The 27,562-nt window shown below is 52.7% G+C and overlaps 1 protein-coding gene across 3 annotated transcripts in view; it reads right to left on the bottom strand.

Annotated features, from left to right (window-relative positions):
* Positions 1-98: 98 nt before the first annotated feature.
* The window catches only part of LOC144610732 (long-chain fatty acid transport protein 1-like), a 45,193-nt gene continuing 17,729 nt past the window's right edge, over positions 99-27,562 (bottom strand). For all 3 annotated transcript variants that reach the window (XM_078429662.1, XM_078429661.1, XM_078429660.1), the window contains exons 3-13: positions 25,528-25,922; positions 23,616-23,777; positions 19,080-19,149; positions 18,194-18,285; positions 15,868-15,977; positions 14,856-15,065; positions 13,155-13,281; positions 8,177-8,314; positions 6,523-6,687; positions 4,975-5,121; positions 99-3,752 (exon numbers count right to left, since the gene is read on the bottom strand). In XM_078429662.1, the coding sequence (XP_078285788.1) occupies positions 3,595-3,752; positions 4,975-5,121; positions 6,523-6,687; positions 8,177-8,314; positions 13,155-13,281; positions 14,856-15,065; positions 15,868-15,977; positions 18,194-18,285; positions 19,080-19,149; positions 23,616-23,777; positions 25,528-25,922 (1,774 nt within the window). In that variant the 3' untranslated portion in view covers positions 99-3,594. The remainder of the gene's footprint in view (positions 3,753-4,974; positions 5,122-6,522; positions 6,688-8,176; positions 8,315-13,154; positions 13,282-14,855; positions 15,066-15,867; positions 15,978-18,193; positions 18,286-19,079; positions 19,150-23,615; positions 23,778-25,527; positions 25,923-27,562) is intronic.

Below are 27,562 nucleotides of genomic sequence, written 5' to 3'. Positions count from 1 at the left end.
GTTACTCTAGCACTTTCTGTTCATCTTGTGTACCATTATATAAAGCCTTATGAAGTAACTCCCTCCTTCCCTCCGTCTCACACACAAACAGCCAGCAATTAAGGCACACGACTTTTATTTATACTTCACCAACAACTATACAATAGGCACTAGCGTACTACCCTGTCCGTGGCTGGGCTGGTTAAATCCTGGTGAAGAGATAAAGAAAATCGACTCTTAAAGACATATAAATCCTTCAAAAGAGGTAAACTGTTAAAGCTAGTGAGATCAATCATCTTCTATTAACATCCACTTATATCAGTTTTGATCAAGAGGCACATTTCCCACCTTAGAGGCATTTTGTTTGAGTTTGTACATCCCTTTCTTGTTCATCCATTGAAATAAAGTGGCTTTGACACATTCTTACCATTAAACGTTAAACCTATGCTTCTGACCACGAAGGCTTTCATTCCAACTAACTCCAGACCAAGTTGGCAAGACGCTTTTCCAATCAACTTCCCACAGTCAATAGAGTTTAAAGAAAAATCAACAATTCCTATGAGTTTTTAATATTCCTTGTCGGAGCGACCATGTTCGGCATTTGGAGATGTTTCTTCCACAGGAGACGGGTTGCAGAAAGCAAAATGCATTAACCTCCCAGTTCTGGGTTAGAGTTTGCACTATCTCCCTTCAGCTCCACCACTAAATTATTCCCGTCTAAGAAGCAGCCATACGATCGCTGAGGGGCATCTACACAGATACCCAAACCAGGGTCCTTCCTTATATATACCTATGAAATCATGAGGGGGGACAGGTTGCATATTCAACCCAGAGTAGGGGAATCAAGAACCAGGGGACATGGTTTAAGGTGAGAGAGGGGGAGGAGTAAGGTTTATTAGGAACTTGAGGGGCAACTTTTTCCACACAGAGGGTGGTGGGTGTGTGGAGCGAGCTGCAAGAGGAGGTAGTTGAGGCCGATACTAGAACAGCATTTCAAAGACACTTGGGCTAGAACATGTGTGAAAGGTTTAGAGGGACATGGGCAAAACAGGGATTCAATTAGATGTGAGCATGTTAGTGTGGGTCAGCATGGGTCGGATGGGCCGATGGGCCCATTTCAGTGCTGTGTGAGCTGTGGGATGGGGCTGAAGGGAGAGGGTCAGGCAAGTGGTCGTGGTTTTTGAACACTGCTCCCTGACAGTGGGGATGGGTTAGAGGGTGGGGGGGGGGGGGGTCTCAGTGGGAGACCAGTTCCCCCCACACATCCTCATCCTACTGCACCACTCCCTGGACCAGAGGGAGAGGGGAACCTTGTCCGTGGGCAATGAGTTGCACTGATCTGCAGGGGCAGGGCTGGGGGCTGGGAAACAATGTTGGGGCTGGACTGGAGGGCACTGAAGGCAAGGAGAGATTGGACAAACGTGGAACAATAAGGAACTGCGGATGCTGGTTTATACCAAGGAGAGACATACAAAATTGCTGGGGTAACTCAGCAGGGTCGGGCAACATCTGTGGAGAACATGGATAGGTTTCGGGTCGGGTCCCTTCTTCAGATCCCAAACGTCGCCTATTCCTTCCCTCCAGAGACGCTGCCTGTCCCGCTGAGTTGGTTACTCCAGTATTTGTGTCTATCCAGCATCTGCGGTTCCTTCCCACACGATTCTGCATCATCCCTCACAGTTCCCCCTGCAAGCACTGCACTGGCCCCTGACTCTGGGCTGGGGGGCTTTCAGTAAAGGTTGGGCAGGCAGTAAATGAGCGAGAGGCACGACTGTCCCACAGTCCACGGGGCGGAACATCACAGGGGTGGAGAAGGCAATCCAGGGATAACCTTCCCGGCAACACCCGTGTTCCCCACACTGAGTCAAGGCCGGTGAGTGGATGGGGTTGGAGGGAGACCACTCCTTCCAACTGTGGCCCGGGCTGTCTGACACAGTCTACAGCATCGTGCAGAGCACGCAGGAACCGCAGTGAAACAGCACACTCACACACACACGCTCACCCTCACACACACACGCTCACCCTCACACACACACTCACCGACTCACACACACGCACTCACACACACTCACACACGCACTCACACACACTCACCCTCACACACGCACTCACACGCTCACCCTCACACACACGCTCACCCTCACACACACGCTCACACACGCTCACACTCAACACACGCACACTCACACACGCACTCACACACACGCACGCACTCACACACACTCATCCTCACACACGCACTCACACACTCACTCACCCTCACACACGCACTCACACACTCACTCACCCTCACACACGCACTCACACTCACCCTCACACACACCCTCACACACACACTCACTCACACACACACACTCACCCTCACACACTCACGCACACGCACTCACACACGCGCACACACACACGCACTCACACAGACACTCACACAGACTCGCTCACACACACACTCACACAAACTCACACACTCACACACATTTACTCACTCACACTCACACCCAAACATGTCCACAGAAACCTGCACACACACACACAGAAGCCTGGACACACACTTACGGAAACCTGCATATATACACGCACAGAAACATACACACACTCACAGAAACTTGCACACAAACACACACACTCACATGCACAGAAACCCACACATTCACAGAAACCTACACACCGAAAACTGCACTCACACAAACCTGCACGTGCACTCACAGAAATCTGCACGCACACATTCTCACACTCACTCACTTGCACACATGTAAACCCTCACATCTGCACACAATCACACAGAAACCAGCACGCACACTCATGCCCACACTCAGAAATGTGTGCTGTGCACATTTCACAAAAATGTGCTTACACACTCAGAGAAATTCCCCCTCCCCCACACACACGGAAACCTGCACACACACACAGACCTGCGCATACACACACCAACATGCACACACACACCAACATGCACACACACCAACATACACACACACCAACATGCACACACACACACCAACATGCACACACACACCAACATGCACACACACACACCAACATGCACACACACACAGACCACGTGGAGAGACAGGGAACTGGCTGCAACATCACTGTACACCGAGGGTAGAGATCACCAGGAGAAACACGAGGGGAAGCGTAACCGAGACGGACGGTGGTGGTGGGGGGGTGGGGGGGAGCAGGGAGGTGAGAAGCCGGCGTGGCCACAGGGAGGTTCGGCGACGGTTTTCCTCCTGTGCCATCCCACTGCCAGAAGCTGTTCCGCTGGACGGGCCACAGTCCCTGAGTGGAGCCCACAGCTCCAGCACCAGGTTCTCATTGTCGGTGGCGATCCTGTTTCCCAGTCCGGGCCCGTGGATTGCCACGCGGTGGCACGTTGCCTCCGGTATCCTGACAATCGATCCGTCTCTGCGAATACTAGCCCCCGCTGTGTGTTGGAGGCATGGTCCAGCCTCAGTCCACAGCCACACCTCAGACACCAGATAGTGCTTCAGTCCACTCATCCTCCTCCTCCTCCTCCTCCTCCTCCTCCTCCGTTCACAGTTTGTTTCCCCTCACCTTTCGTTCCCTGCGACTTGTATTTAATTTGTTAATTTTTCCCAGATTTGGCTTCCTAATCTAAAGAGGGTAATTCCCGGCCAGAATCATCTGGTGGACCTTCCTGTCCAAGGGGATGTACTTGGACAGTTTTGAGTCGAGGAAGAAGAGCCTGTCTTGTGTTTGATGCGGGTCAAAGCCCTGCTTACGTAGCCTGGTCTTCTGGAATTTGAAAGTACCTGGAACAACAGAGAGATCCCAGTTATGGTGGGGTCACCTTCAGTCTCCGGATACGCTTCCACACTCCCGGCCTCTGGTGAGTTTAGTTTGAGTTCAGTTTATTGTCACGTGTACCGAGGTACAGTGAAAAGCTTTTGTTGCTCGTTGACCAGTCAGCGGAAACACAATACATGATTACAATCCAGCCATTTATAGTGTGCAGATACATGATAAGGGAATAACATTTAGTGCAAGGTTAAGTCCGATCAAGGATAGTCCGAGGGTCACCAATGAGGTAGATAGTAGCTCTCTGGTTGCAGTGGGATGGTTCAGTTGCCTGATAACAGCCAGGAAGAAACTGTTCCTGAATCTGGAGGTGTGTGTTTACACACTTCTGTACCTTTTGCCCGATGGGAGAGGGGAGAAGAGGGAGTGGGCAGGGTGCGACTGGTCCTTGATTGTGCTGCTGGCCTTGCCGAGGCAGCGCGAGGTGTAGATGGTGTCAATGGAAGGGAGGTTGGTTTGTGCGATGGTCTGGGCTGCCTCCACAATTCGCTGCGGTCTTAGATGGAGCTGTTCCCAAACCAAGCTGTGGTGCATCCTGGTAAAATGCTTTCTGTGGTGCATCTGTAGAAGTTGGTGAGAGTTGTTGGGGACATGGCGAACTTCATAAACCTTCTAAGCCTACCTTGGGCTAATAGAATCACGGGATATGGGGATAAAGCAGGAACGGGGTACTGATATTGGACGATCAGCCATGATCATATTGAACGGCGGTGCTGGATTGAAGGGCCGAATGGTCGACACCTGCACCTATTTTGTATGTTTCTATGGAAGCACGCACTTCCATGCTATTGGGTAAAGCTATCCCGGAATAACCACTGCATAGGCAAGGAAGCAAAACACTGTGGCAATGATAAAACACTGAGCCAGAATCAGGGGCTGTTTCTTCCCAGCTGTTATCAGGCAACTGTCCCATCCCATCATTACCTAGAGAGCTGCCCTGACCTACCATCTACCTCATTGGAGACCTTCAGGCTATCTTTAATCGGACATTACTGGACGTAATCTTGCAGTAAACGCTAGGTTTTGGCATGCTTTTACACAGTCCAAGCTGCAGCTGGTCTTTAAGGCCCATTGGATCCATCACCTCACTTGGTGGTCATTGATTTCCCCCCCCCCCCCTCACTCCCTCGTCCCCCCCCCCGACAGAAGGAGCCACCAGCGACCAGGGTCACGTACTTGTGGTGTCGACGACAGGCAGGATGCGGAGGAAGACAGGCCTGGCGTAGGGAGGCAGCGACGCAGTCAGCTCCCGGTACAGGTGTCCGGGGTTTACCATGTCGTGGGGATCCGCGATGGCCGCCATGCCGGCCTTCCCTTCCACACCTGGCGGGAGATCGGAACAGGAGAGGCAAAGTCAACACCGGGGGGTAACTGAAGACCAGGGTAAGGATAGAAAATCGACACAAAATGCTGGAGTGACTCAGGCAGCATCTCTGGAGAGAAGGAATGGGTGACGTTTCTGGGTCGAGACCCTTCTTCAGACTGATGTCAGGGGAGAGGGAGATACGTAGAGAAGGAAGTGTGAAGGTGTGAAAACAGGACAAAGGGGATGTAGATCAAGGAAAATGTAGAATAGATCATTTTTCAGTCAGAGAGTTGTGAATCTGTGGAATTCTCTGCCTCAGAGGGCAGTGGAGGCCAATTCTCTGATTGCATTCAAGAGAGAGCTGGATAGAGCTCTTAAGGATAGCGGAGTCAGGGGGTATGGGGGAGAAGGCAGGAACGGGGTACTGATTGAGAATGATCAGCCATGATCACATTGAATGGCGGTGCTGGCTCGAAGGGTCGAATGGCCTCCTCCTGCACCTATTGTCTATTGTCTGCTGGGAGAAGGTGACAACAAAGATAAAATGTAGTCAGAGACAGTAAGACTGGTCGGAGAACCGGGAAGGGGGAGGGACGGAGAGAGAGGGAAAGCAAGGGTTGCTTGAAGTTGGAGAAGTCAATGTTCATACCGCTGGGGTGTAAGCTGCACAAGTGGAATATGAGGTGCTGTTCCTCCAATTTGCGCTGGGCCTCACTCTGACTGGAAAACAGATGATCGTGGAGAAAACCCACGCAGGCCACGGGGAGAACGTACAAACTCCGTACAGACAGCACCCGCAGTCGAGACGTATAAAATCATAAAAGGACTGGACAAGCTGGATGCGGGGAAAATGTTCCCCAATGTCGGGGGAGTCCAGAACCAGGGGCCACACAGTCTAAGAATAAAGGGGGGGGCCATTTAGAACTGAGGTGAGAAGAAACTTTTCCACCCAGAGAGTTGTGAATTTGTGGAATTCTCTGCCACAGAGGGCAGTGGAGGTCGATTCGCTGGATGGATTTAAAAGAGAGTTAGATAGAGCTCTGGGGGCTTGTGGAATCAAGGGATATGGGGAGAAGGCAGGCATGGGTTATTGATTGTGGATGATCAGCCATGATCACAATGAATGGCGGTGCTGGCTCGAAGGGCCTAAAGGAACTAACCTCCTGCACCTATTTTCTGTTTCTATGAACCCGGGTGTCTGGCGCTGTAAGCACTGTAAGGCAGCAACTTCATCACTGCCCCACAGGGCCGTGGCTTCTGAATAATTCTCCAGCCTTCGCCCCTCAATCAGTCCGCCTTTCAATTAGGTGGTGTCTGCCCTCCACCGTGATTACCATCAGCTGCTTGGAGTAGGGTGTTCCACCTCTCCTGCTGCTCGGTAGTGTGTGCGCTGGGTTGTAGCCCGGGGTATTGCCTACCTGGCACCGGCACCCCGTACACTGCCACGTCGGTGAGGTTCAGGAGGTGGCTCAGGGTCCCCTCCACCTCCGTGGTCGAGACGTTCTCTCCCCGCCACCGGAACGTGTCCCCACTTCTGTCCTTGAAGTACATGTAGCCCAGGTCATCCATCACCAGGACATCACCTGCAAAACAGGTGCTTAGTTCAGTTTATCTGCGAGTCCTTGCATCTCCAGTTGCAGGGAAGGGGAGGATGAAGGCTTCTCAACTGAAACATTAGCTCTGCAGGGTCTGGAGATGAAATTGCACCACAGATGCTGCCTGACCCACCAAGATCCTCCTGCCTCCACAGATGCTGCCTGACCCAGCGAGATCCTCCTGCTTCCACAGATGCTGCCTGACCCAGCGGGAATCTCCTGCTTCCACAGATGCTGCCTGACCCAGCGAGATCCTCCTGCCTCCACAGATGCTGCCTGACCCAGCGAGATCCCCCTGCTTCCACAGATGCTGCCTGACCCAGCGAGATCCTCCTGCCTCCACAGATGCTGCCTGACCCAGCGAGATCCCCCTGCTTCCACAGATGCTGCCTGACCCAGCGAGATCCCCCTGCTTCCACAGATGCTGCCTGACCCAGCAGGGAATCTCCTGCTTCCCCAGACGCTGCCTGACCCAGCGAGATTCTCCTGCTTCCACAGATGCTGCCTGACCCAGCGTGATCCTCCTGCCTCCACAGATGCTGCCTGACCTAGTGAGATCCTCCTGCCTCCGCAGATGCTGCCTGACCCAATGGATCCTCCTGCCTCCACAGATGCTGCCTGACCTAGCGAGATCCTCCTGCCTCCACAGATGCTGCCTGACCCAGCGAGATCCTCCTGCTTCCACAGATGCTGCCTGACCCAGCGGGATCCTCCTGCGACTTCCACAGATGCTGCCTGACCTGCTGAGTGTTTCTAGCATTTTCACAAGTTCACAAGTTACAGTAGGATTAGGCCATTCGGCCCATCGAGTCCACTCCGCCATTCAATCATGGCTGATCTCTGCCACCTAATCTCATTTTCCTGCCTCCTCCCCATAACCCTTGACACCGGGTCTAAACAATTCCTCCAGCAGTTTGTTTTTGGTCCAGATTCCAGCACCTGCAGTCCCTCTTGTCTCCACGTTTATCTCTGTTTCTCCCTCCATAGATGTTGCCCGACTTGCTGAGTGTTTCCAACATACTCTTTATTGTTTAACTGGCTCAGGTGTGGGCAAGGCAGAGCTGGGCTTGGAGAACAAGTCTGCACTGGAGAACAGCCTGTAGTTTAGTGTAGTTTAGTTTAAAGTTGCAGAAACGGAAACAGGCCCTTCGGCTCACCGAGTCCGCACCGCCCAGCGATCCCCGCACACTAACACCATCCTACAAACACTAGGGACAATTAACATTTATACCCAGCCAATTAATCTACAAACCTGCACGTCTTTGGGGTGTGGGAGGAAACCGAAGATCTCGGAGGAAACCCACGCAGGTCACGGGGAGAACGTACAAACTCCGTACAGACGGCACCCGTAGTCGGGATGGAACCGGGGTCTCCGGCGCTGTGAGGCAACAACTCTACCGCTGCGCCACCGTGCCGCTCATGTAAAATTCTTGCCGCTCCCTCGTCCCACTGCCCGCTGCGTCTCAGCGACACGTACCTGACAGGTAGGCACAGTCTCCTTTCTTAAATACGTTGTAGGCGATCTTCTCGCAAGTGGCCGACTCGTTGGCGTATCCATCGAACCGGCGCAAAGGGTCCTGTTGGTTTATCCGCCCGACCAGCTGGCCTGGCTCCCCTGTGGCACAAAGAGCAGGCACCGGTGAACCCCGGGTATAGGATCTAGACTGCCCAGCCCAGCATAACCCAGCCCAGCACAGCACTGCCCACCCCAGCCCAGCACTGCCCACCCCAGCCCAGCACAGCACTGCCCACCCCAGCACTGCCCAGCCCAGCCCTGCCCACCCCAGCACTGCCTAGCCCAGCCCAGCACTGCCCACCCCAGCCCAGCACTGCCCAGCATAACCCCACCCAGCCCAGCACTGCCCACCCCAGCATAACCCAGCCCTGCATAGCCCAGCCCAGCATAACCCAGCCCAGCATAGCCCAGCCCAGCATAACCCAGCCCAGCATAGCCCAGCCCAGCATATCCCAGCCCAGCACTGTCCACCCCAGCATAGCCCAGCCCAGCACTGCCCACCCCAGCATAACCCAGCCCTGCATAGCCCAGCCCAGCATAGCCCAGCCCAGCATAGCCCAGCCCAGCATAACCCAGCCCAGCATATCCCAGCCCAGCACTGTCCACCCCAGCATAGCCCAGCCCAGCACTGCCGACCCCGGTCCAGCACTGCCCAGCCCAGCACTACCCAGCCCTGCCCAGCATAGCCCAGCCCAACCCAGCCCAGCACTACTCACCCCAGCCCAGCACTGCCCACCCCAGCCCAGCACTGTCCTCCCCAGCCCAGCACTGCCCTCCCCAGCACTGCCCAGCCCAGCCCAGCACTGCCCACCCCAGCACTGCTCACCCCAGCCCAGCACTGCCCACCCCAGCCCAGCACTGCCCAGCCCAGCCCAGCCCAGCACAACCCAGCCCAGCCCAACCCAGCCCAGCACTACCCAACCCAGCCCAGCACTGCCCTCCCCAGCCCAGCACTGCCCAGCCCAGCATAGCCCAGCCCAGCATAGCCCAGCCCAGCACTGCCCTCCCTAGCACTGCCCAGCCCAGCCCAGCATAGCCCAGCCCAGCATAACCCAGCCCAGCATAGCCCAGCCCAGCATAACCCAGCCCAGCATAACCCAGCCCTGCATAGCCCAGCCCAGCATAGCCCAGCCCAGCATAACCCAGCCCAGCATAACCCAGCCCAGCGTAGCCCAGCCCAGCGTAGCCCAGCCCAGCATAGCCCAGCCCAGCATAGCCCAGCACTGTCCACCCCAGCCCAGCCCAACACTGTCCACCCCAGCCCAGCATAACCCAGCCCACCCCAGCCCAGCCCAGCATAACCCAGCCCACCCCAGCCCAGCCTAGCACTGCCCAGCCCAGCATAGCCCTGCCCAGCCCAGCATAACCCAGCCCAGCCCAGCCCAGCCCAGCATAACCCAGCCCAGCCCACCCCAGCCCAGCATAACCCAGCCCAGCCCAGCATAAACCAGCCCACCCCAGCCCAGCCTAGCACTGCCCAGCCCAGCATAGCCCTGCCCAGCCCAGCATAACCCAGCCCAGCCCAGCATAACCCAGCCCAGCCCACCCCAGCCCAGCATAACCCAGCCCAGCCCAGCACTGCCCAGCCCAGCACTGCCCAGCCCAGCACTGCCCACCCCAGCCCAGCATAGCCCTGCCCAGCCCAGCATAACCCAGCCCAGCCCAGCCCAGCCCAGCATAACCCAGCCCAGCATAGCCCAGCCCACCCCAGCCTAGCACTGCCCAGCCCAGCATAGCCCTGCCGAGCCCAGCATAACCCAGCCCAGCCCAGCACTGCCCAGCCCAGCACTGCCCAGCCCAGCACTGCCCACCCCAGCCCAGCATAGCCCAGCCCAGCCCAGCACTGCCCAGCCCAGCACTGCCCACCCCAGCCCAGCATCGCCCAGCCCAGCCCAGCACTGCCCAGCCCAGCACTGCCCACCCCAGCCCAGCATAGCCCAGCCCAGCCCTGCCCAGCCCAGCACTGTCCAGCCCAGCACTGCCCAGCCCAGCACTGCCCAGCCCAGCACTGCCCAGCCCAGCACTGCCCAGCCCAGCCCAGCATAGCCCAGCCCTGCCCTGCCCAGCTCAGGGACGGGGACACAGTGAGCTGCAGGGACCCCACCCCCCTCACTGCAGCCTCTCGCAGGATCGGGACATGCCATCACCTCCCAACCACTGATACATGTGCCACCTCGACATTGGGCACTGCAGACAGTGCAACCCATTGCACGAACACAGACCTGTCTTATATTTTACACTCATGTTTTTATCTTTACTGTCATTTCTTTTCTAGTTGTGCCTAATATGTTATTCACAATTTATGTGGAATGTGTGCAATTTATCCCCTACTGTATATGTGATATATAATATCTATTACAAAATATATATATATATATATATAGTTTTAATTAAAGATAGACACAAAAAGCTGGAGCGGCGTAGACAACATCACTGGGGAAAAGGAATAGGTGACGTTTCAGGTCCCGACCCTTATTCAGACCTGAAACGTCACCCATTCCTTTTCTCCAGAGATGCTGCCTGTCCCGCTGAGTTACTCCAGGCTTTTTATGTCTTTCTTCGGTTTAAAGCAGCATCTGCAGTTCCTTCCTGCATGTAATTTTAATTTGAATCAGATTAAACTCCATCTGCCATTTCTTCCATTTCTGTGGCTGACCTGCATCCCACTAGAGAGTTAAGTCAAGGGTGTTTTATTGTCATATGTCCCAGATAGAACAATGAAATGATTACTTCCAGCAGCACAACACGATATGTAAACTTAGAAAATATATTAAATGCCAAAAAAAAGTTCAGCATATGTGTATATATATCTCAACATGTATGTGTATATATATAACATAGAAACATAGAAAATAGGTGCTGGAGGAGGCCATTTGGCCCTTCAAGCCAGCACTGCCATTCATTGTGATCATGGCTGATCATCCACAATCAGTAACCCGTGCCTGCCTTCTCCCCATATCCCTTGATTCCGCTAGCCCCGAGAGCTCTATCAAACTCTCTTTTAAATTCATCCAGTGAATCGGCCGCCACTGCCCTCTGTGGCAGAGAATTCCACAAATTCACAACTCTCTGGGTTAAAAACAAATATATATATATATATAAACAGTATATATATATTATATGTCAAAGATAAATTGCAAAGCTTCAAAAAGACAGTAAGGGATGGGTTTAGGTAGAGTGCTTAAAAATGCTTCAAGTCCTCTTCATGTGTTATAATAATTCTGTGCTTTAAAGAAAGTTGAATCTGAGCATGTGTAAATGACACTCACTGTGGTCTACTTTAGCCAGATTCTGTTCTCTGTTGTTAAAGGACAAATGGCAATCGTAAAACAATAAAATAAGGTTGAGAGGGTAACAGGACATTTGCTTATCTGCAATGGTGTGGAACTGGGCTGTGGTTACGCTGCTGTGTCTATCAGGGATGCACGATGTATATTTGTCATAAGACCATTTGGAAGAAGGACAAGTTCTAAAGTGCCTTCTACAATAAAGAAAACATCAAAGGAAAATTCTGTGTATAAGGAGTAGTGAACCAGCCCATCTACGTTTACGTCCAAGCCATGGAGATTCTATCAGAGCTTTGTTGGCCTCCCAGCGGAGCGAGCTGTCTGTGGGGGAATGTTGCTGACTGGGCCCGCTGCAGACTGCAGGAGTACGTGCTGAGGGACGCACTGAAGCTTGGTGCAGTCAACGCCAAGGCTCTGTGGGGGAGGACCACAGTCTAGGGCCCTTCCGCTGCTGGACATGGTGGGGGGGGGAGGGTGTGGTGGAGACGCCCCTCAAAATAAGGGAAGGGATTCCACGCCAGTGGGCCACACGAGTGGGGGGGGGGGGGGGGGGGTCATTTTGTGTAATTGGTGTATTGAATGTATGTATAGCCTCCGAGAACCTCGGGTGGATTTTTGTAAGGGACATGTTTTGTGTATATTTATTTCTCGAATAAAGTATATTTTGAAATAAAAAATAAAAAAGATGAATCTTTGGCCGTTGAGCGATCTCCTGGATTGTTCCCAGTGATCAATAGACAATAGACAATAGGTGCAGGAGGAGGCCATTCGGCCCTTCGAGCCAGCACCGCCATTCAATGTGATCATGGCTGATCATTCTCAATCAGTACCCCGTTCCTGCCTTCTCCCCATACCCCCTGACTCCGCTATCCTTAAGAGCTCTATCTAGCTCTCTCTTGAATGCATTCGGAGAATTGGCCTCCACTGCCTTCTGAGGCAGAGAATTCCACAGATTCACAACTCTCTGACTGAAAACGTTTTTCCTCATCTCCGTTCTAAATGGCCTACCCCTTATTCTTAAACTGTGGCCACTGGTTCATAGAAACATAGAAAATAGGTGCAGGAGTAGGCCATTCGGCCCTTCGAGCCTGTACGCACCACCATTCAATATGATCATGGCTGATCATCCAACTCAGTATCCCGTACCTGCCTTCTCTCCATACCCCCTGATCCCCTTAGCCACAAGGGCCACATCTAACTCCCTCTTAAATATAACCAATGAACTGGCCTCAACTACCTTCTGTGGCAGAGAATTCCACAGATTCACCACTCTCTGTGTGAAAAAAAACATTCTCATCTTGGTCCTAAAAGACTTCCCCCTTATCCTTAAACTGTGACCCCTTGTTCTGGACTTCCCCAACATCGGGAACAATCTTCCTGCATCTAGCCTGTCCAACCCCTTAAAGAATTTTGTAAGTTTCTATAAGATTCCCCCTCAGTCTTCTAAATTCCAGCAAGTACAAGCCGAGTCTATCCAGTCTTTCTTGATATGAAAGTCCTGCCATCCCAGGGATCAATCTGGTTCAGTGTATATGGCGCTGTTAAATAGAGTCCTGATTGTCTTACCGATCTTTGTGTTGTGTTTTGAAGTTTTGTTTAGCAGGGGAGGGCGGGCGATGGGCACTCACTCACCTTGCCGAGGCAGCCCTTACCTGGATTGCAGGGCACACACAGTCCCCTGCTCCCACGGATCAGCTCCAAGGTGTCCTCGTTCACCTTCACCAGGTGGATGGGGTAGACACGGGGCAGGATGCGGCTGTTGAAGCCACAGGCCCCCACCTGAGGAGAAAGTCGAGGGGAGAAGTGTGTAGGAAGGAACTGCAGATGCTGGCTCGTATCGAAGATGGACACTGAACACTGGAGTAACTCAGCGGGACATGCGGCACGGTGGCGCAGCGGTAGAGTTGCTGCCTTACAGTGAATGCAGCGCCGGAGACTCAGGTTCGATCCTGACTACGGGCGCCGTCTGTACGGAGTTTGTACGTTCTCCCCGTGACCTGCGTGGGTTTTCTCCGAGATCTTCGGTTTCCTCCCACACTCCAAAGGCGTACAGGTGTGTAGGTTAATTGACTGGGTAATATGTAAAAATTGTCCCTAGTGTGTGTAGGATAGTGTTAATGTGCGGGGATCGCTGGGCGGCGCGGACTCGGTGGGCCCAAGGGCCTGTTTCCGCGCTGTATCTCTAAATCTAAAAAAAATCTTTTAAAAAATCTCCATAGAACATGTGTAGGAAAAGGAACTGCAGATGATAGACGCTAAACACTGGAGTAACTCAGCGGGTCAGGCAGCATCTCTGGAGAGAAGGAATGGGTGACGATTCGGGTCAAGACCCTTCAGGCTCACAGTCTCAGTCTGAGGAAGTCTCGACCCGAATGGTCACCCTTTCCATTTCCACATTGTATCTCTAAGGTCTGCACAGTTTCTGGGGCTGCACTCACACTGGGCAAGGGAGGTCTGCGTGGTGGGGGGGTGGGGGGGGGGGAGAGGGTGGGCAGGGGGAGGGAGGGAGGGTGGCTGTAGGGAGTCGTGCACAGCAAGCAGGCAATTTTTTTTATTGGGGGGTGTGGAGCGTTGGGCTGTGGGGGGTGATGGCTAACCTCCCTCACCCTTTCTCCCTGCCCTGCAAGCGGGTGGTTGTGATGGGGGTGATGTTGTAGCTGTAGAGTCGTTGTCAAGCAGCCATTTTTATTTGGGGGTGGGGGGTAATTGAGGTATTGGGGGGGATGTTACGGTAACCTCCCTAACTCTTTCTACCTCCCCTGGGGCTGTACCTGGGTGGTCTGTGTGGTGGGGGGGGGGGGGGGGGGGGGAGGGAGGGGAGGGTTAGCTGTATAGAATTGTAGTCAAGACTTCAAGCAGCCAATTTTATTTGAAGGGGGGGGGGGAGTGGGGAGCTGAGCTGTGGGGAGTGACGCTGATTACCCTGACCCTCTCTCCTTCCCCTGGTGTGTACCAGCCCATGGCATGATGGTACATGGTGGTGGGACTGGGGCACGCTGGTACACGGTGGTGGGACTGGGGTGGTACATGGTGGTGGACTGGGTGGTACACGGTGGTGGACTGGGTGGTACACGGTGGTGGGACTGGGTGGTACATGGTGGTGGGACTGGGGCATGATGGTACATGGTGGTGGGACTGGGTGGTACACGGTGGTGGACTGGGTGGTACACGGTGGTGGGACTGGGTGGTACACGGTGGTGGGACTGGGGCATGATGGTACATGGTGGTGGGACTGGGTGGTACATGGTGGTGGGACTGGGTGGTACATGGTGGTGGGACGGGGCACACTGGTACACGGTGGTTGTGCAGGGCTGGGCAGGGCAGGGTTGGGCAGGGCAGGGCCGGGCGCTCACCTTGCCGTCCAGGTTGGCGATGGAGCAGTTGCACTCGGTGGCGCCGTAGAACTCGGCCACGCGGGCGATGCGGAAGCGGCGGGCGAAGGACTCCCAGACGGCGGGCTTCAGCCCGTTGCCCAACGCCATGCGCACCTGGTGCCCGGTCTCGGCCGGGCGGCTGGGCTGGTTCAGCAGGTAGCGGCAGATCTCCCCGATGTACTGCACGATCTAGGGGGGGGAGAGAGAGCTGCACGTTAACGAGGGGACTACAGAGGCATCCCCCACCCCAAGCCCACCCCACACCCACAGGGGGCTGCCTGCGCGGAGTTTGCGCACTGCACTCTTTTCCCACACCCTCAAGATATGCGGCTATTTAGGTGTCGGCCACTCGGCCCATCAACGTTCAGACATTCAGGGAGCAGAGTTAGGCCGCTCGGCCCGTCAAGTCTACTCCGCCATTCAATCATGGCTGATCTATCTCTCCCTCCTAACTCCATTCTCCTGCCTTCTCCCCATAACCCCTGACACCTGTACTAATCATGAATTTGCCAATCTCTGCCTTAAAAATACACTACGACTTGGCCTCCCTAGCCGCCTATGGCAATGAGTTCCACAGATTCACCACCCTCTGGCTAAAGAAATTCCGCCTCATCTCCTTTCTACAGGTACGTCCTTTTATTCTGAGGCTGTGGCCTCTGGTCCTAGACTCTCCCACTTGTGGAAACATACTCTCCACATTCACTCTATCCAGGCCTTTTAATAATGTCCAGTTTCAATAATCAATTTAGTTGAGTTTAGGAGTTGAGTTTTGTGTTGTGTTCAGCTGTGTTGAGTTGTGTTCAGCTGTGTTGAGTTGAGTTGTGTTCAGCTATGTTGTGTTGGGTTGTGTTGATCCCCTGGTCCTAGATCAGCCAGGGTGTGGTCAGTGAAGATGCCAAGGTCCAGGTTGGTGTGTGGCAAGGAAGGTGACCATTAGGCTGAGGAAGGAGCTCCCAGCCTGCATTGCACAGGGTGCTCGTTGACAACTTACTGTGCAGTTGTACTTCACGCAGTCGTCCCAGAAGCGGGAGGCAGAGAACTTCTTCCTGATCACGACAGTCACACCATGCAGCAGGCACTGTCCCACACCGACTATGTTACCTGGCAGCAGGGGAGACCAAGGCACTGTTAGAAACAAGGCTTCACAAAAGCCACAACTCTGCTGCACGGTGGTGGAGCAGCACAATAGTTTGTAGGTTAATTGGCTTGGTGTCAATGTAAAAATTTGTCCCGAGTGTGTGCAGGATAGTGCTAGTGTTTGGGGATCGCTGGTCGGCGCGGACTCGGTGGGCCGAAGGGCCAGTTTCCGCGCTGTACCTCTAAACTAAACTGAAACTAAACTAAACACAGAAGATAGACACAAAATGCTGGAGTAACTCAGTGGGACAGGCAGCATCTCGGGAGAGAAGGAATGGGTGACAATAGACAGTAGACAATAGACAATAGGTGCAGGAGGAAGCCGTTCGGCCCTTCGAGGCAGCACCGCCATTCAATGTGATCATGGCTGATCATTCTCAATCAGTACCCCGTTCCTGCCTTCTCCCCATACCCCCTGACTCCGCTATCCTTAAGAGCTCTATCTAGCTCTCTCTTGAATGCATTCAGAGAATTGGCCTCCACTGCCTTCTGAGGCAGAGAATTCCACAGATTCACAACTCTCTGACTGAAAAAGTTTTTCCTCATCTCAGTTCTAAATGGCCTACCCCTTATACTTAAACTGTGGCCCCTTGTTCTGGACTCCCCCAACATTGGGAATATGTTTCCTGCCTCTAAAGTGTCCAACCCCTTAATAATCTTATACGTTTCGATAAGATCCCCTCTCATCCTTCTAAATTCCAGTGTATACAAGCCTAGTCGCTCCAGTCTTTCAACATATGACAGTCCCGCCATTCCGGGAATTAACCTAGTAAACCTACGCTGCAGGTTTCCGACGCTTGGGGTTCCTACATCAACCTTCGATTTAGACCAGCATCTGCAGTTTGTTTCCTACTCCTTCTCTCCAGAGATCCTGCCTGACCCGCTGAGTTACTCCAGCATTTTGTGTCTACCTTCGATTTAGACCAGCATCTGCAGTTTTTTTCCTAAACTAAACGCAGAGATTGGTTGGAGCTTAGATGGGAAGCATCTAACAAAGGCAAAGCATGGCTGGATGGATCAGTGGATGAAATCTTACCAAACTGCTGGGGTTTTTAAACAAAGGGTGAGGTGGAGAGGTTTAGGAGAGGTAATTCCACAGCTCGGCTGCTAAAACACTCCAGCTGAGAAGAGCGATGACTTTAGGGTTGAGCCATAAGTCAGAGAGGCGTCACAGTGGGGCAGCAGTCGAGTTGCTGCCTCACAGCGCCAGAGACCTGGGTTCCATCCTGCCCTGGGGTGCTGTCTGTGTGGTTTGCACGTTCTCCCGTGACTACTGCAGTGTGAAATTGAGAAACAGGGGCGCAACCTCATAGCAGTAGAGACCTGGGTTTGATTTTGACCTCGGGTGCTTTCTGTGTGGAGTTTGCATGTTCTCCCTGTGACCATGTGGATTTTCTCCGGGTGCTCCGGTTTCCTCCCCCATCCGGGAGATGTGTGGGGGTTTGCAAGTTAATTGGCCCTCTGTAAAACTGCCCCTAGTGAAATTGGGAAAACACGGAACTAGTGCGAACCGTTGATCGATGGCTGGCGTGGGACTCGGTGGGCCGAGGGACATGTTTCCACGCTGTATCTATACACTAAACCAAAACCAAAAACCGTAGGGCGGCACGGTGGCGCAGCGGTAGAGTTGCTGCCTTACAGCGAGTGCAGCGCCGGAGACTCAGGTTCGATCCTGACTACGGGCGCCGTCTGTACGGAGTTTGTACGTTCTCCCCGTGACCTGCGTGGGTTTTCTCCGAGATCTTCGGTTTCCTCCCACACTCCAAAGACGTTCAGGTATGTAGGTTAATTGGCTGGGCAAATGTTAAAAAAAATTGTCCCTAGTGGGTGTAGGATAGTGTTAGTGTGCGGGGATCGCTGGGCGGCGCGGACACGGTGGGCCGAAGGGCCTGTTTCTGCGCTGTATCTCTAAATCTAAAAAAAAAAAATCTTAAAAATCTAATCGCCCACCTCCAGCTTATGCCGCTGTGTGTTTGGCTTCTCTATGCTGTATTTTTCAATTATGCAACGGAGGGGCGATCGGAGAATTGATGGGAATGTACGGGAGAATAGGGCCGGGGGGGGAATGAGTGGGGAGGTGGGAGTGCTGTCTCCTTTCCAGAAGAGATTAGATGGGCTGAATGGCCCTCAGATGTCACAAGGAAAGAGGGAGGGTGGAAGGGTCGACATGTCCGCGTTACCTGCCGAATGATACAACGGCAAGCAGTCGTAAATAATGTCGTCAGGCCTCATCTGGAACCCGTAATATGCAAATGCAGCCATCCGATAATACCTGGAACCAAAGAAATGGGGTGAGGAAGTGTCGGGGGAGACAAAGTGGCCCCCATGTCATGTTCATACGTTCCAGGAGCAGAATTAGGCCATTCGGCCCATCACGGCCATCATTACACTGGTGGCTACCATTAACTGTAAACTTAAATGGACCATTGATCCATCTACCCCATCCCTCACCAATATTTCCAGTTCCCTTTGAAACCCCCCAATTAAGTTTGCCACATCTTTCCTTTCAAGTAGTAGAGACACAACATAACATAGGAACAGAGACAATAGGTGCAGGAGTCGGTCATTCAGCCCTTCGAGCCAGCATCGCCAATCAATATGATCATGGCTGATCATCCAGAATCAGTACCCTTTTCCTGCTTTCTCCCCTTATCCCTTGATTCCGTTAGCCCTAAGAGCTAAATCTAACTCTCTCTTGAATGCATCCAGTGAATTGGCCTCCACTGCCTTCTGTGACAGAGAATTCCACAGATTCACAACTCTCCGGGTGAAATTTTTTTTCCTCATCTCAGTCCTAAATGGCCAACCCCTTATTGTTAAACTGTGACCCCTGGTTCTGGACTCCCCCAACATGGGCAACATTTTTTCCTGCATCCAGCCTGTCCAATTCCTTAAGAATTGTATATGTTTCTATAAGATTCCCTCTATAAGATCCCCTCTCATCCTTCTAACAAACAGGGTGTCAAAATAATTCCCCTCTTCCCAACACCACTGCCACCTGTCTCACTGGAGAGTTGGTGCCCACGTTACCGCCAGCCTGGGTGATGCCCCTGCCTTGGCTTGTACCTGCTGTGCACAACAATGGCAGCTTTGGGCATTCCAGTGGTGCCAGACGTGTAGATATAAAACAGGCGATCTGCAAAAGAACACAGAGGGTGCAAGGTCAGTGCATTGCAGAGGTTCCCAGCTTCTCACCCCTCCTCATCTCATCCCCCCCCGCCCCCCCGATGTCATCCACGCATTCATTTCCTCCCGCCTAGACTACTGCAACTCCCTATACCCTGGGATCAGCCAATCATCCCTGTCCCGCCTGCAATTGGTCCAAAACGCTGCAACGAGACTCCTGACGGGTACCCGTAAAAGGGACCACATCACCCCGATTCTGGCCTCTCTCCACTGGCTCCCAGTACAGTACAGAATCTACTTCAAGCTCCTCCTATTCACATACAAAGTCCTAAATGGGCTTGCCCCCCCACCCCCCATATCAAAAATCTTCTAACCCACCACTCTATCTCCAGGCCCCTCAGGTCGGCCGACTTGGGGCTACTGACTATCCCGCGGTCTAGGCTTAAGCTCAGGGATGACCGCGCTTTTGCGGTTGCAGCTCCTAGACTGTGGAACAGCATCCCTCTCCCCATCAGAACTGCCCCCTCCATCCACTCCTTTAAGTCCAGGCTCAAAACCTATTTCTACTCCCTAGCGTTTGAGGTCCTCTGAGGGGGCGCTGTGAACTGTTTATGTATGTGCTGTTATGTTTGTGTGCCATTGTATGTTCGTTTCTTAGTACTTGAACCGATGTACAGCACTTTGGTCAACGTGGGTTGTTTTTAAATGTGCTATACAAATAAATTTGACTTGACTTGACCTCAAATTAAACCACGTGTGAAAAACAAAAATAAAACGAAAACCTCAGAAGTTGGAGATATGAAACAAGGTTCGGAGAATGCTGGAAATGCTCAGAGAGCAAAGCTGTATCTATGGAAACAGAAACTGTTTCATCCTTCAGGGGTAGCACAGTGGTGCAGCAGGTGGAGCTGCTGCCCAAAGATACTAGAGGAGCAAGATGGACCACTCCGTTGAAATCGCCTATACTGAAGTGTAGTCCGCAAAGGAGCGTAACGTCCGCCATTTTAGTAAGCAAAACCCGCCGTTCGCTCTGACTCTCGCAGTGTAATCAGTGTTTTGGGGGAACAGTATGTGTGATGATACCATAAAAATGCAGAATATATCTCATCTATCAATTCACAGATTTTTGTTATTTTACTTTTTAAATGTTTCTGCAAGTTTCTGCCTACTAAAATGGCGTCATGACTTACTACAGTTGTTAGGGTCGAGTGGTCTATCTTGCTCCTCTAGTGTCTCTGCTGCTGCCTCACAGCTGCAGAGACCCGAGTTTGACCTGACCTTGGGTGCTATCTGTGCGGAGTTTGCATGTTTTCTCTGTGACTGCATGGGTTTCCACCCACATTTCAAAGACGTGCAGGATTGTAGGTTAATTGGCCCTCTGCAAATTTTAATGTGCAAGGAATGGATGAGAAAGTGGGATAACACAGAACGGCTGATCAATGGTCGGCACGGACTTGGTGGGCCGAAGGGCCTGTATCTCAAACCTAACCTAAACTTTTGTCTCCATTTCACCCCAAGCCATTGTAACTATCTCCACCCATCTGCTAATTTTTGCTCCTCACCTGTATCCACCTATCACTTGCCAGACTTGGCCCCATCCTTTCTCCTCGTGTCTCTTTACTAACTTTCTCCTCTCCACTCCATCGGTCTGAAAGGTCCCGACCCAAAACGTTGTCTGTCCAAATCCCTCCACAGATGCTGTTTGACCCACTGAGTTCCTCCAGCAGTCTGCTTTTGGCTGAAGATTTCAGCATCTGCAGTCTCGTGTGTCTCTGGATTTTTGATTCTAACAATGTTCGTTGGGGCTTCAGGCTAGGGTTGGGTGTGGGAAATGTTTAAGAACAAAAACAAAAAAGTATGGATATACTGTATACAGCAGGTGACACAGTGGTAGAATTGCTGCCTCACAGTGCCTGAGACCCGGCTTCCATCCCGACTATGGGTGCCATCTACACAGACTTTGTACTCTGGGTTTTGTCCGGGTGCTCCAGTTCCCCCCCACACTACAAAGACCTGCAGGTAAGTAGGTCAAAAATAGACACAAAATGCTGGAGTAATTCAGCGGGACAGGCAGCGTCTCTGGAGAGAAGGAATGGGTGACGTTTCAGTCTGAAGAAGGGTCTCAACCCGAAACCTCACCCATTCCTGCTCTCCACTAGAGATGCTGCCTGTCCCGCTGAGTTACTCCAGCATTTTGTGTCTACCTTCGATTTAAACCAGCATCTGCAGTTCTTTCCTACACATGGTTCATTGTTAATTGGCTCTGGTAACATTTATAAATTGTCCCCAGTGTGTAGGATAGTGTTAGTGCGCGGGGATCGCTGGTCAGCGCAGTCTCGGTGGGACGAAGGGGCCTGTTTCCGCGCTGCGTCTCTAAAGCAGGTGAGGCAGCACCTCAGGGATGAGAAACAGAATTGACGTTTCAGGCGGCAGACCCTTCATTAGTGCAGTTGTACAGGGCCCTAGTGAGACCACACCTAGAGTACTGTGTGCAGTTGTACAGGGCCCTAGTGAGACCACACCTGGAGTACTGTGTGCAGTTGTACAGGGCCCTAGTGAGACCACACCTGGAGTACTGTGAGTAGTTGTACAGGGCCCTAGTGAGACCACACCTGGAGTACTGTGAGTAGTTGTACAGGGCCCTAGTGAGACCACACCTAGAGTACTGTGTGCTGTTTTGGTCTCCAAATTTGAGGAAGGATATTCTTGCAATTGAGGGCGTGCAGCATAGGTTTACTAGGTTAATTCCTGGAATGGCGGGACTGTCATATGTTGTAAGACTGGAGCGACTAGGCTCGTATACACTGGAATTTAGAAGGATGAGAGGGGATCGTATTGAAACGTATAAGATTATTAAAGGATTGGACACGCTAGAGGTAGGAAACATGTTCCCAATGTTGTGGGAGTCCAGAACCAGGGGCCACAGTTTAAGAATAAGGAGTAGGCCATTTAGAACGGAGATGAGGAAAAACTTTTTCACTCAGAGAGTTGTGAATCTGTGGAATTCACTGCCTCAGAAGGCAGTGGCCAATTCTCTGAATGCATTCAAGAGAGAGTTAGATAGAGCTCTTAAGGATAGCGGAGTCAGGGGGTATGGGGAGAAGGCAGGAATGGGGTACTGATTGAGAATGATCAGCCATGATCACATTGAATGGTGGTGCTGGCTCGAAGGGCCGAATGGCCTACTCCTGCACCTATTGTCTATTGTCTATTGTCTAATGAAAACCTGACACATTAACATTGTTAATTTTCTGCATTCCCTGCCCTCTCGATTTCCAGCATCTGCAGCTCGTTTGACTTTTAGACACATTACACTTTGATGTCCCATTGACAAGTGGTGGCTGGGTTTACAATTGCGTGTTCAGTGCGGTAAAAGGTTAGAGCAGGGAAATGGGTGAGAGGTTACACTCTAAAACACTGCTTGCGTACTATTGCTCATGAGGGTGATTCACCTCCAGCAGGCTACACAGGGAGATGAACCTTTGACACAATGTGAGGGGGAGGGGTGGGGGGAGAGCGGGGGGGGGGCTGGGGGGATGCAAGAGGAAGCGGGAGTGAGAGAGAACGAGAGGGGTGGGGACGGATGAGGGAACGAGAGGGGTGGAGAGGGGAAGATGGAGGGGAAGGCAGGAGCGAGGAGGGGAAGGGAAGGAGGAAGGGGAGAGCGAGAGGAGAGGGGGGGAGTGAGAGAGAGCTGGGGGGAGCAAAAGCTGAGGGGAGAAGGGGAGCAAGAGGGAGGGGAAAGTGGAGCAAGAGGGAGGGGAAAGGGGAGCAAGAGGGAGGGGAAAGGGGAGTGAGAGGAAGGGGAGAGCGAGAGGAGAGGGGGGGAGTGAGAGAGAGCTCGGGGGAGCAAAAGTGGAGGGGAAAGGGAGCGAGAGGAGAGGGGAAAGGGGAGCGAGGGGAAGGGGAGAGCGAGAGGAGAGGGGGGGAGTGAGAGAGACCTAGGGGGGGAGAAAGAGCTATGGGGAGAAGGGGAAGGGAAGGGGGAAGGGGAGAGCGAGAGGAGAGGGGGGGGAGTGAGAGAGAGCTGGGGGGAGAAAGAGCGGAGGGGAGAGGGGAGCGAGAGAGGAGAGAAAGTGGGGAGAGCAAGAGGGAGGGGGGAAGGCAGCAGAGCAAGAGGGAGGGGGAAGGAGGGAGCAAGGATGGGAAGGGAGAGCGAGAGAGGAGAGAAAGTGGGGGAGAGCTAGAGGGAGGGAAGGCAGAGCAAGAGGGGAGGAGGGGAGGGAGTAGGGAGGGGGAAGTGGGAGTGAGAGGGGAAAGAGGGGGTGAGAGGGGAGAAAAAGTGGGGCGAGGGAGAGGGAAGAGAAAGTGCAGCACAGGCATCAGTGGACGCATACTACAGTGTACATGGTCTGGTGTATGATTTTTACCAGGTTTGTCTGCAAGAACAAAGTATTTCACTGTGCCTCGGCACATGCGACAGTAAAGTATCATTGAAGCAATATCCAGAGGCAGCTTTAAGGGAGTAAAACGTACCCATGAATCCCACGGAGGGAGGATGAGAGGGGGCGAACTTAGACACGGCGTTGAGCTGCGGATCCAGATGTTCAATTCCAGCTGCTTCTTTACTGGGGTCCCAGTCCCCACTGCAGAACTTCCGAATGCTTTTCCCCAGGAGGCCGTTCACTTCCAACAGAGCTGGAGTAAAAGCAGGCACACGCCACAATCAGGCAAGGCTCCACAAGGCCCAGTTAGCACCTCTACACGTTTCAACCACGTAATTCATCACCGCTCGGCTGCACAAACCGTGATCTCCTGTTTCCTCCCACACTTCCAACGACGTAGAGGTTTGTAGGTTAATTGGCTTCGGTATAATTTGTAATTGGCCCTAGCATGTAGATAGTGTTTATTCACAAAATGCTGGAGTAACTCAGCAGGTCAGGCAGCATCTCGTGAGAGAAGGAATGGGTGACGTTTCGGGTCGAGACCCTTCTTCAGACTGATGTCAGGAGGGCGGGACAAAGGAAAGATATAGATGGAAACAAGTAGAGGGAGATTTGGGAAGGAGGAGGGGACGGGAGGGACAGAGGAACTTTCTAAAGGTGGAGAAGTCGATGTTCATACCACTGGGCTGCAAACTACCCAGGCGAAATATGAGGTGCCGTTCCTCCAATTTCCGGTGGGCCTCACTATGGCACTGGAGGAGGCCCAAGACAGAAAGGTCAGACTGGGAATGGGAGGGGGAGTTGAAGTGCTCGGCCACCGGGAGATCAGTTTGGTTAATGCGGACCGAGCGCAGGTGTTCAGTGAAGCGATCGCCGAGCCTGCGCTTGGTTTCGTATGTAGATAGTGTTAGTGTGCAAGGATCGCTGGTCGGTGCGGAACCGGTGGGCCGAAGGGCCTGTTTCCGCGCTGTGTCTCTAAATTAAACTAAACTAAAATTAGCCTACAAACCTGCACGTCTTTGGAGTGTGGGAGGAAACCGGAGCACCCGGAGAAAACCCACGCAGGTCGCAGAGTCTAAGTGCAAACTCCGCACAGAGACCACCCATAGTCAGGATGGAACCTGGGTCTCTGGAGCTGTGAGTCAGCAACTCTACCGCTGCACCACCGTGCTACCCATTATTAGTGGAATTTTGCTTTGATAATGCAAAAGACTTAAAAGAGGTGGTGCAGCGGTAGAGTTGCTGCCTCACAACGCCAGAGACCCGGGTTCGATCCCGACTGCGGGCGCCATCTGTACGGAGTTTGTACGTTCTCCCCCGTGGGTTTTCTCCGGGATCTTCAGTTTCCTCCCACACTCCAAACACGTACAGGTTTGTAGGTTAATTGGCTTGGTATGAATGTAAAATTGTCCCTGGTGTGTGTGGGATAGTGTTAGTGTGCGGGGATCGCAGGTCGGTGAGGACGGTGGGCCGAAGGAATGTGCCTTGGTGCTCCGCTCACTAAGTAACAACACGAACACACAGAAAACAATTAAGAATAAAGCATTATACATTAAAACAATAAGAATACATTACAGTTTAAACATGTGAATGAAATAAACCAGAGCAAAAGGAGGCTACAGATTTTGATTTAGATTTAGAGATACAGCGCGGAAACAGGCCCTTCGGCCCACCGGGTCCGTGCCGACCAGCGATCCCCGCACATTAACACTATCCTACACACATTAGGGACAATTTTTAAATATTTTTTTTACATTTGCCCAGCCAATTAACCTACATACCTGTACGTCTTTGGAGTGTGGGAGGAAACCGAAGATCTCGGAGAAAACCCACGCAGGTCACGGGGAGAACGTACAAACTCCGTACAGACGGCGCCCGTAGTCAGGATCGAACCCGAGTCTCCGGCGCTGCATTCGCTGTGAGGCAGCAACTCTACCGCTGCGCCACCGTGCCGCATGTTTCCGCGCTGTATCTCCAAACTACCGACGGTGGGGCTGACTCACCGTCGCTCATCTCCGCTCCGAAGATGATAGCTTTGGCTCCGGACACAGACAGGCAGTGAGTGAGGGCGTCTAGGCGGAGGTTGAAGTTGAGGAGGGCGGCCTCGACCCCGACCTTGGCCATGCCCAGCCACAGGCCGACAAACTCCGGGCGGCTTTCCATGAACACGGCCACCACGTCCCCCGGCTGGTAGCCCTGCTCCAGCAGGAAGTTGCCCACCGAGTTGGAGTACTCGTCCAGCTGCCTGAAGGTCCACCGCTCGCCCGTCCCCTCGTACACCAGGGCCGCCTTGTCCGGGTGCCTCCTCACCGTCTCCTGGAAGATCTTCGGGATGGTGTTGTCCTCCCTCTGGTGCCTCTTCACCGCTAACTTGACCCGCATCAGCAGGATCAGCCCACTGACCCCGGGGGGGGGGGGGGGGGGGGGGGGAGGGGAGAGAGGTAACGACACAACATTAGCCCACCTTTCACACAATGCTGAGATCACAGAGTGCCGCGGATTCACTGCCCCCTTTTAACGGGACACTGCAAGAAGTGCCGAATAGTGAAAGGCCTGCATAGAATCGATGTGGAGAGGATGTTTCCACTAGTAGTAGGAGAGTCTGAGAGCCACAGCCTCAGAATGAAGGGATATACCTTCATTGAGGGAAATGAGGAGCATTTCTTTAGTCAGAGGGTGGTGAATCTGTGGGATTCATTGCCACAGATGGCTGTGGAGGCCAAGTCAATGGATATTTTTAAGGCAGATAGATATTTGATTAGTATGGGAGTCAGGGGTTATGGGGAGAAGGCAGGAGAATGGGATTGAGAGGGAGAGATAGATCAGCCATGATTGAATGGCGGAGTAGACTTGATGGGCCGAATGGCCTAATTCTGCTCCTATGACTTATGAACTTATGAAGTAATACCATAGACCCACTCTCCCTTATCCCTAGATTCTGAGGCTGCTGTATATCATGTACAGAGGTACAGTGAAAAGCTTTTGTTGCGTGCTAACAATGGAATGACTATACATGATTCTAATCGAGCCGTCCACAGTGTACAGATACATGATAAAGGGAATAACGTTTAGTGCAAGATAAACTCCAGTAAAGTCCGATTAAAGATAGTCCGAGGGTCTCCAATGAGGTAGATGGGAGGTCAGGACTGCTCTCTAGCTGTTGGTAGGGATGGTTCAGTTGTATAGGAAAAAAAACTGCAGATGCTGATTTAAATTGAAGGTAAACATGCTGGAGTAACTCAGAGGGTCAGGCAGCATCTCAGGAGAGAAGGAATGGGTGACGTTTCGGGTCGAGACCCTTCTTCAGACTGATCCCCTGAGTGGGGTGCCGCAGGGATCGGTGTTGGGTCTCTTACTGTTTGTAATCTACATTAATGATCTGGATGTCAACGTACAGGGCATGATCAGCTAGTTTGCAGATGACACAAAGTTAGGGGGGGTGGTGAATAGCGAGGAAGGGATCTGCAAGCTGCAGGAAGATATAGATGAGATGGTCAGATGGGCGGAGCAGTGGCAGATGGAATTTAATCCTGAAAAGTGCGAGGTGATGCACTTTGGCAGGAATAACTTGGAGAGGGAGTACACCATGAATGGAAGGACCCTAGGGAAGACAGGGGTACAGAGGGACCTTGGAGTACAGGTACACAAGTCCTTGAAGGCAGCAGGACAGGTGGACAGGGTGGTCAAAAAGGCATATGGGTTACTGGCCTTCATTAGCCGGGGCATCGAATATAAAAGTAGGGGGGTAATGATGGAATTGTACAGAACACTGGTGAGGCCACAGCTGGAGTATTGTGTACAGTTCTGGTCACCACATTATAGAAAGGATGTGATAGCTTTGGAGAGGGTGCAGAGGAGATTCACCAGGATGCTACCAGGGATGAAGGGCCTCGGCTATGAGGAGAGACTGGGCACACTGGGGTTGTTTTCCCTGGAGCAGAGAAGGCTGAGAGGGGACATGATCGAGGTGTACAAGATCATGAGGGGCATAGATAAGGTAGATGGCGGGGAACTTCTTCCACTGGTGGAAGGCTCAAC

Source organism: Rhinoraja longicauda, chromosome 37, assembly GCF_053455715.1.
Source record: "Rhinoraja longicauda isolate Sanriku21f chromosome 37, sRhiLon1.1, whole genome shotgun sequence".
NCBI classification, from domain to species: domain Eukaryota; kingdom Metazoa; phylum Chordata; class Chondrichthyes; order Rajiformes; family Arhynchobatidae; genus Rhinoraja; species Rhinoraja longicauda.
Note: the sequence above shows the minus strand (reverse complement) of the source record. Positions and strands in the feature narration are given on the sequence as shown.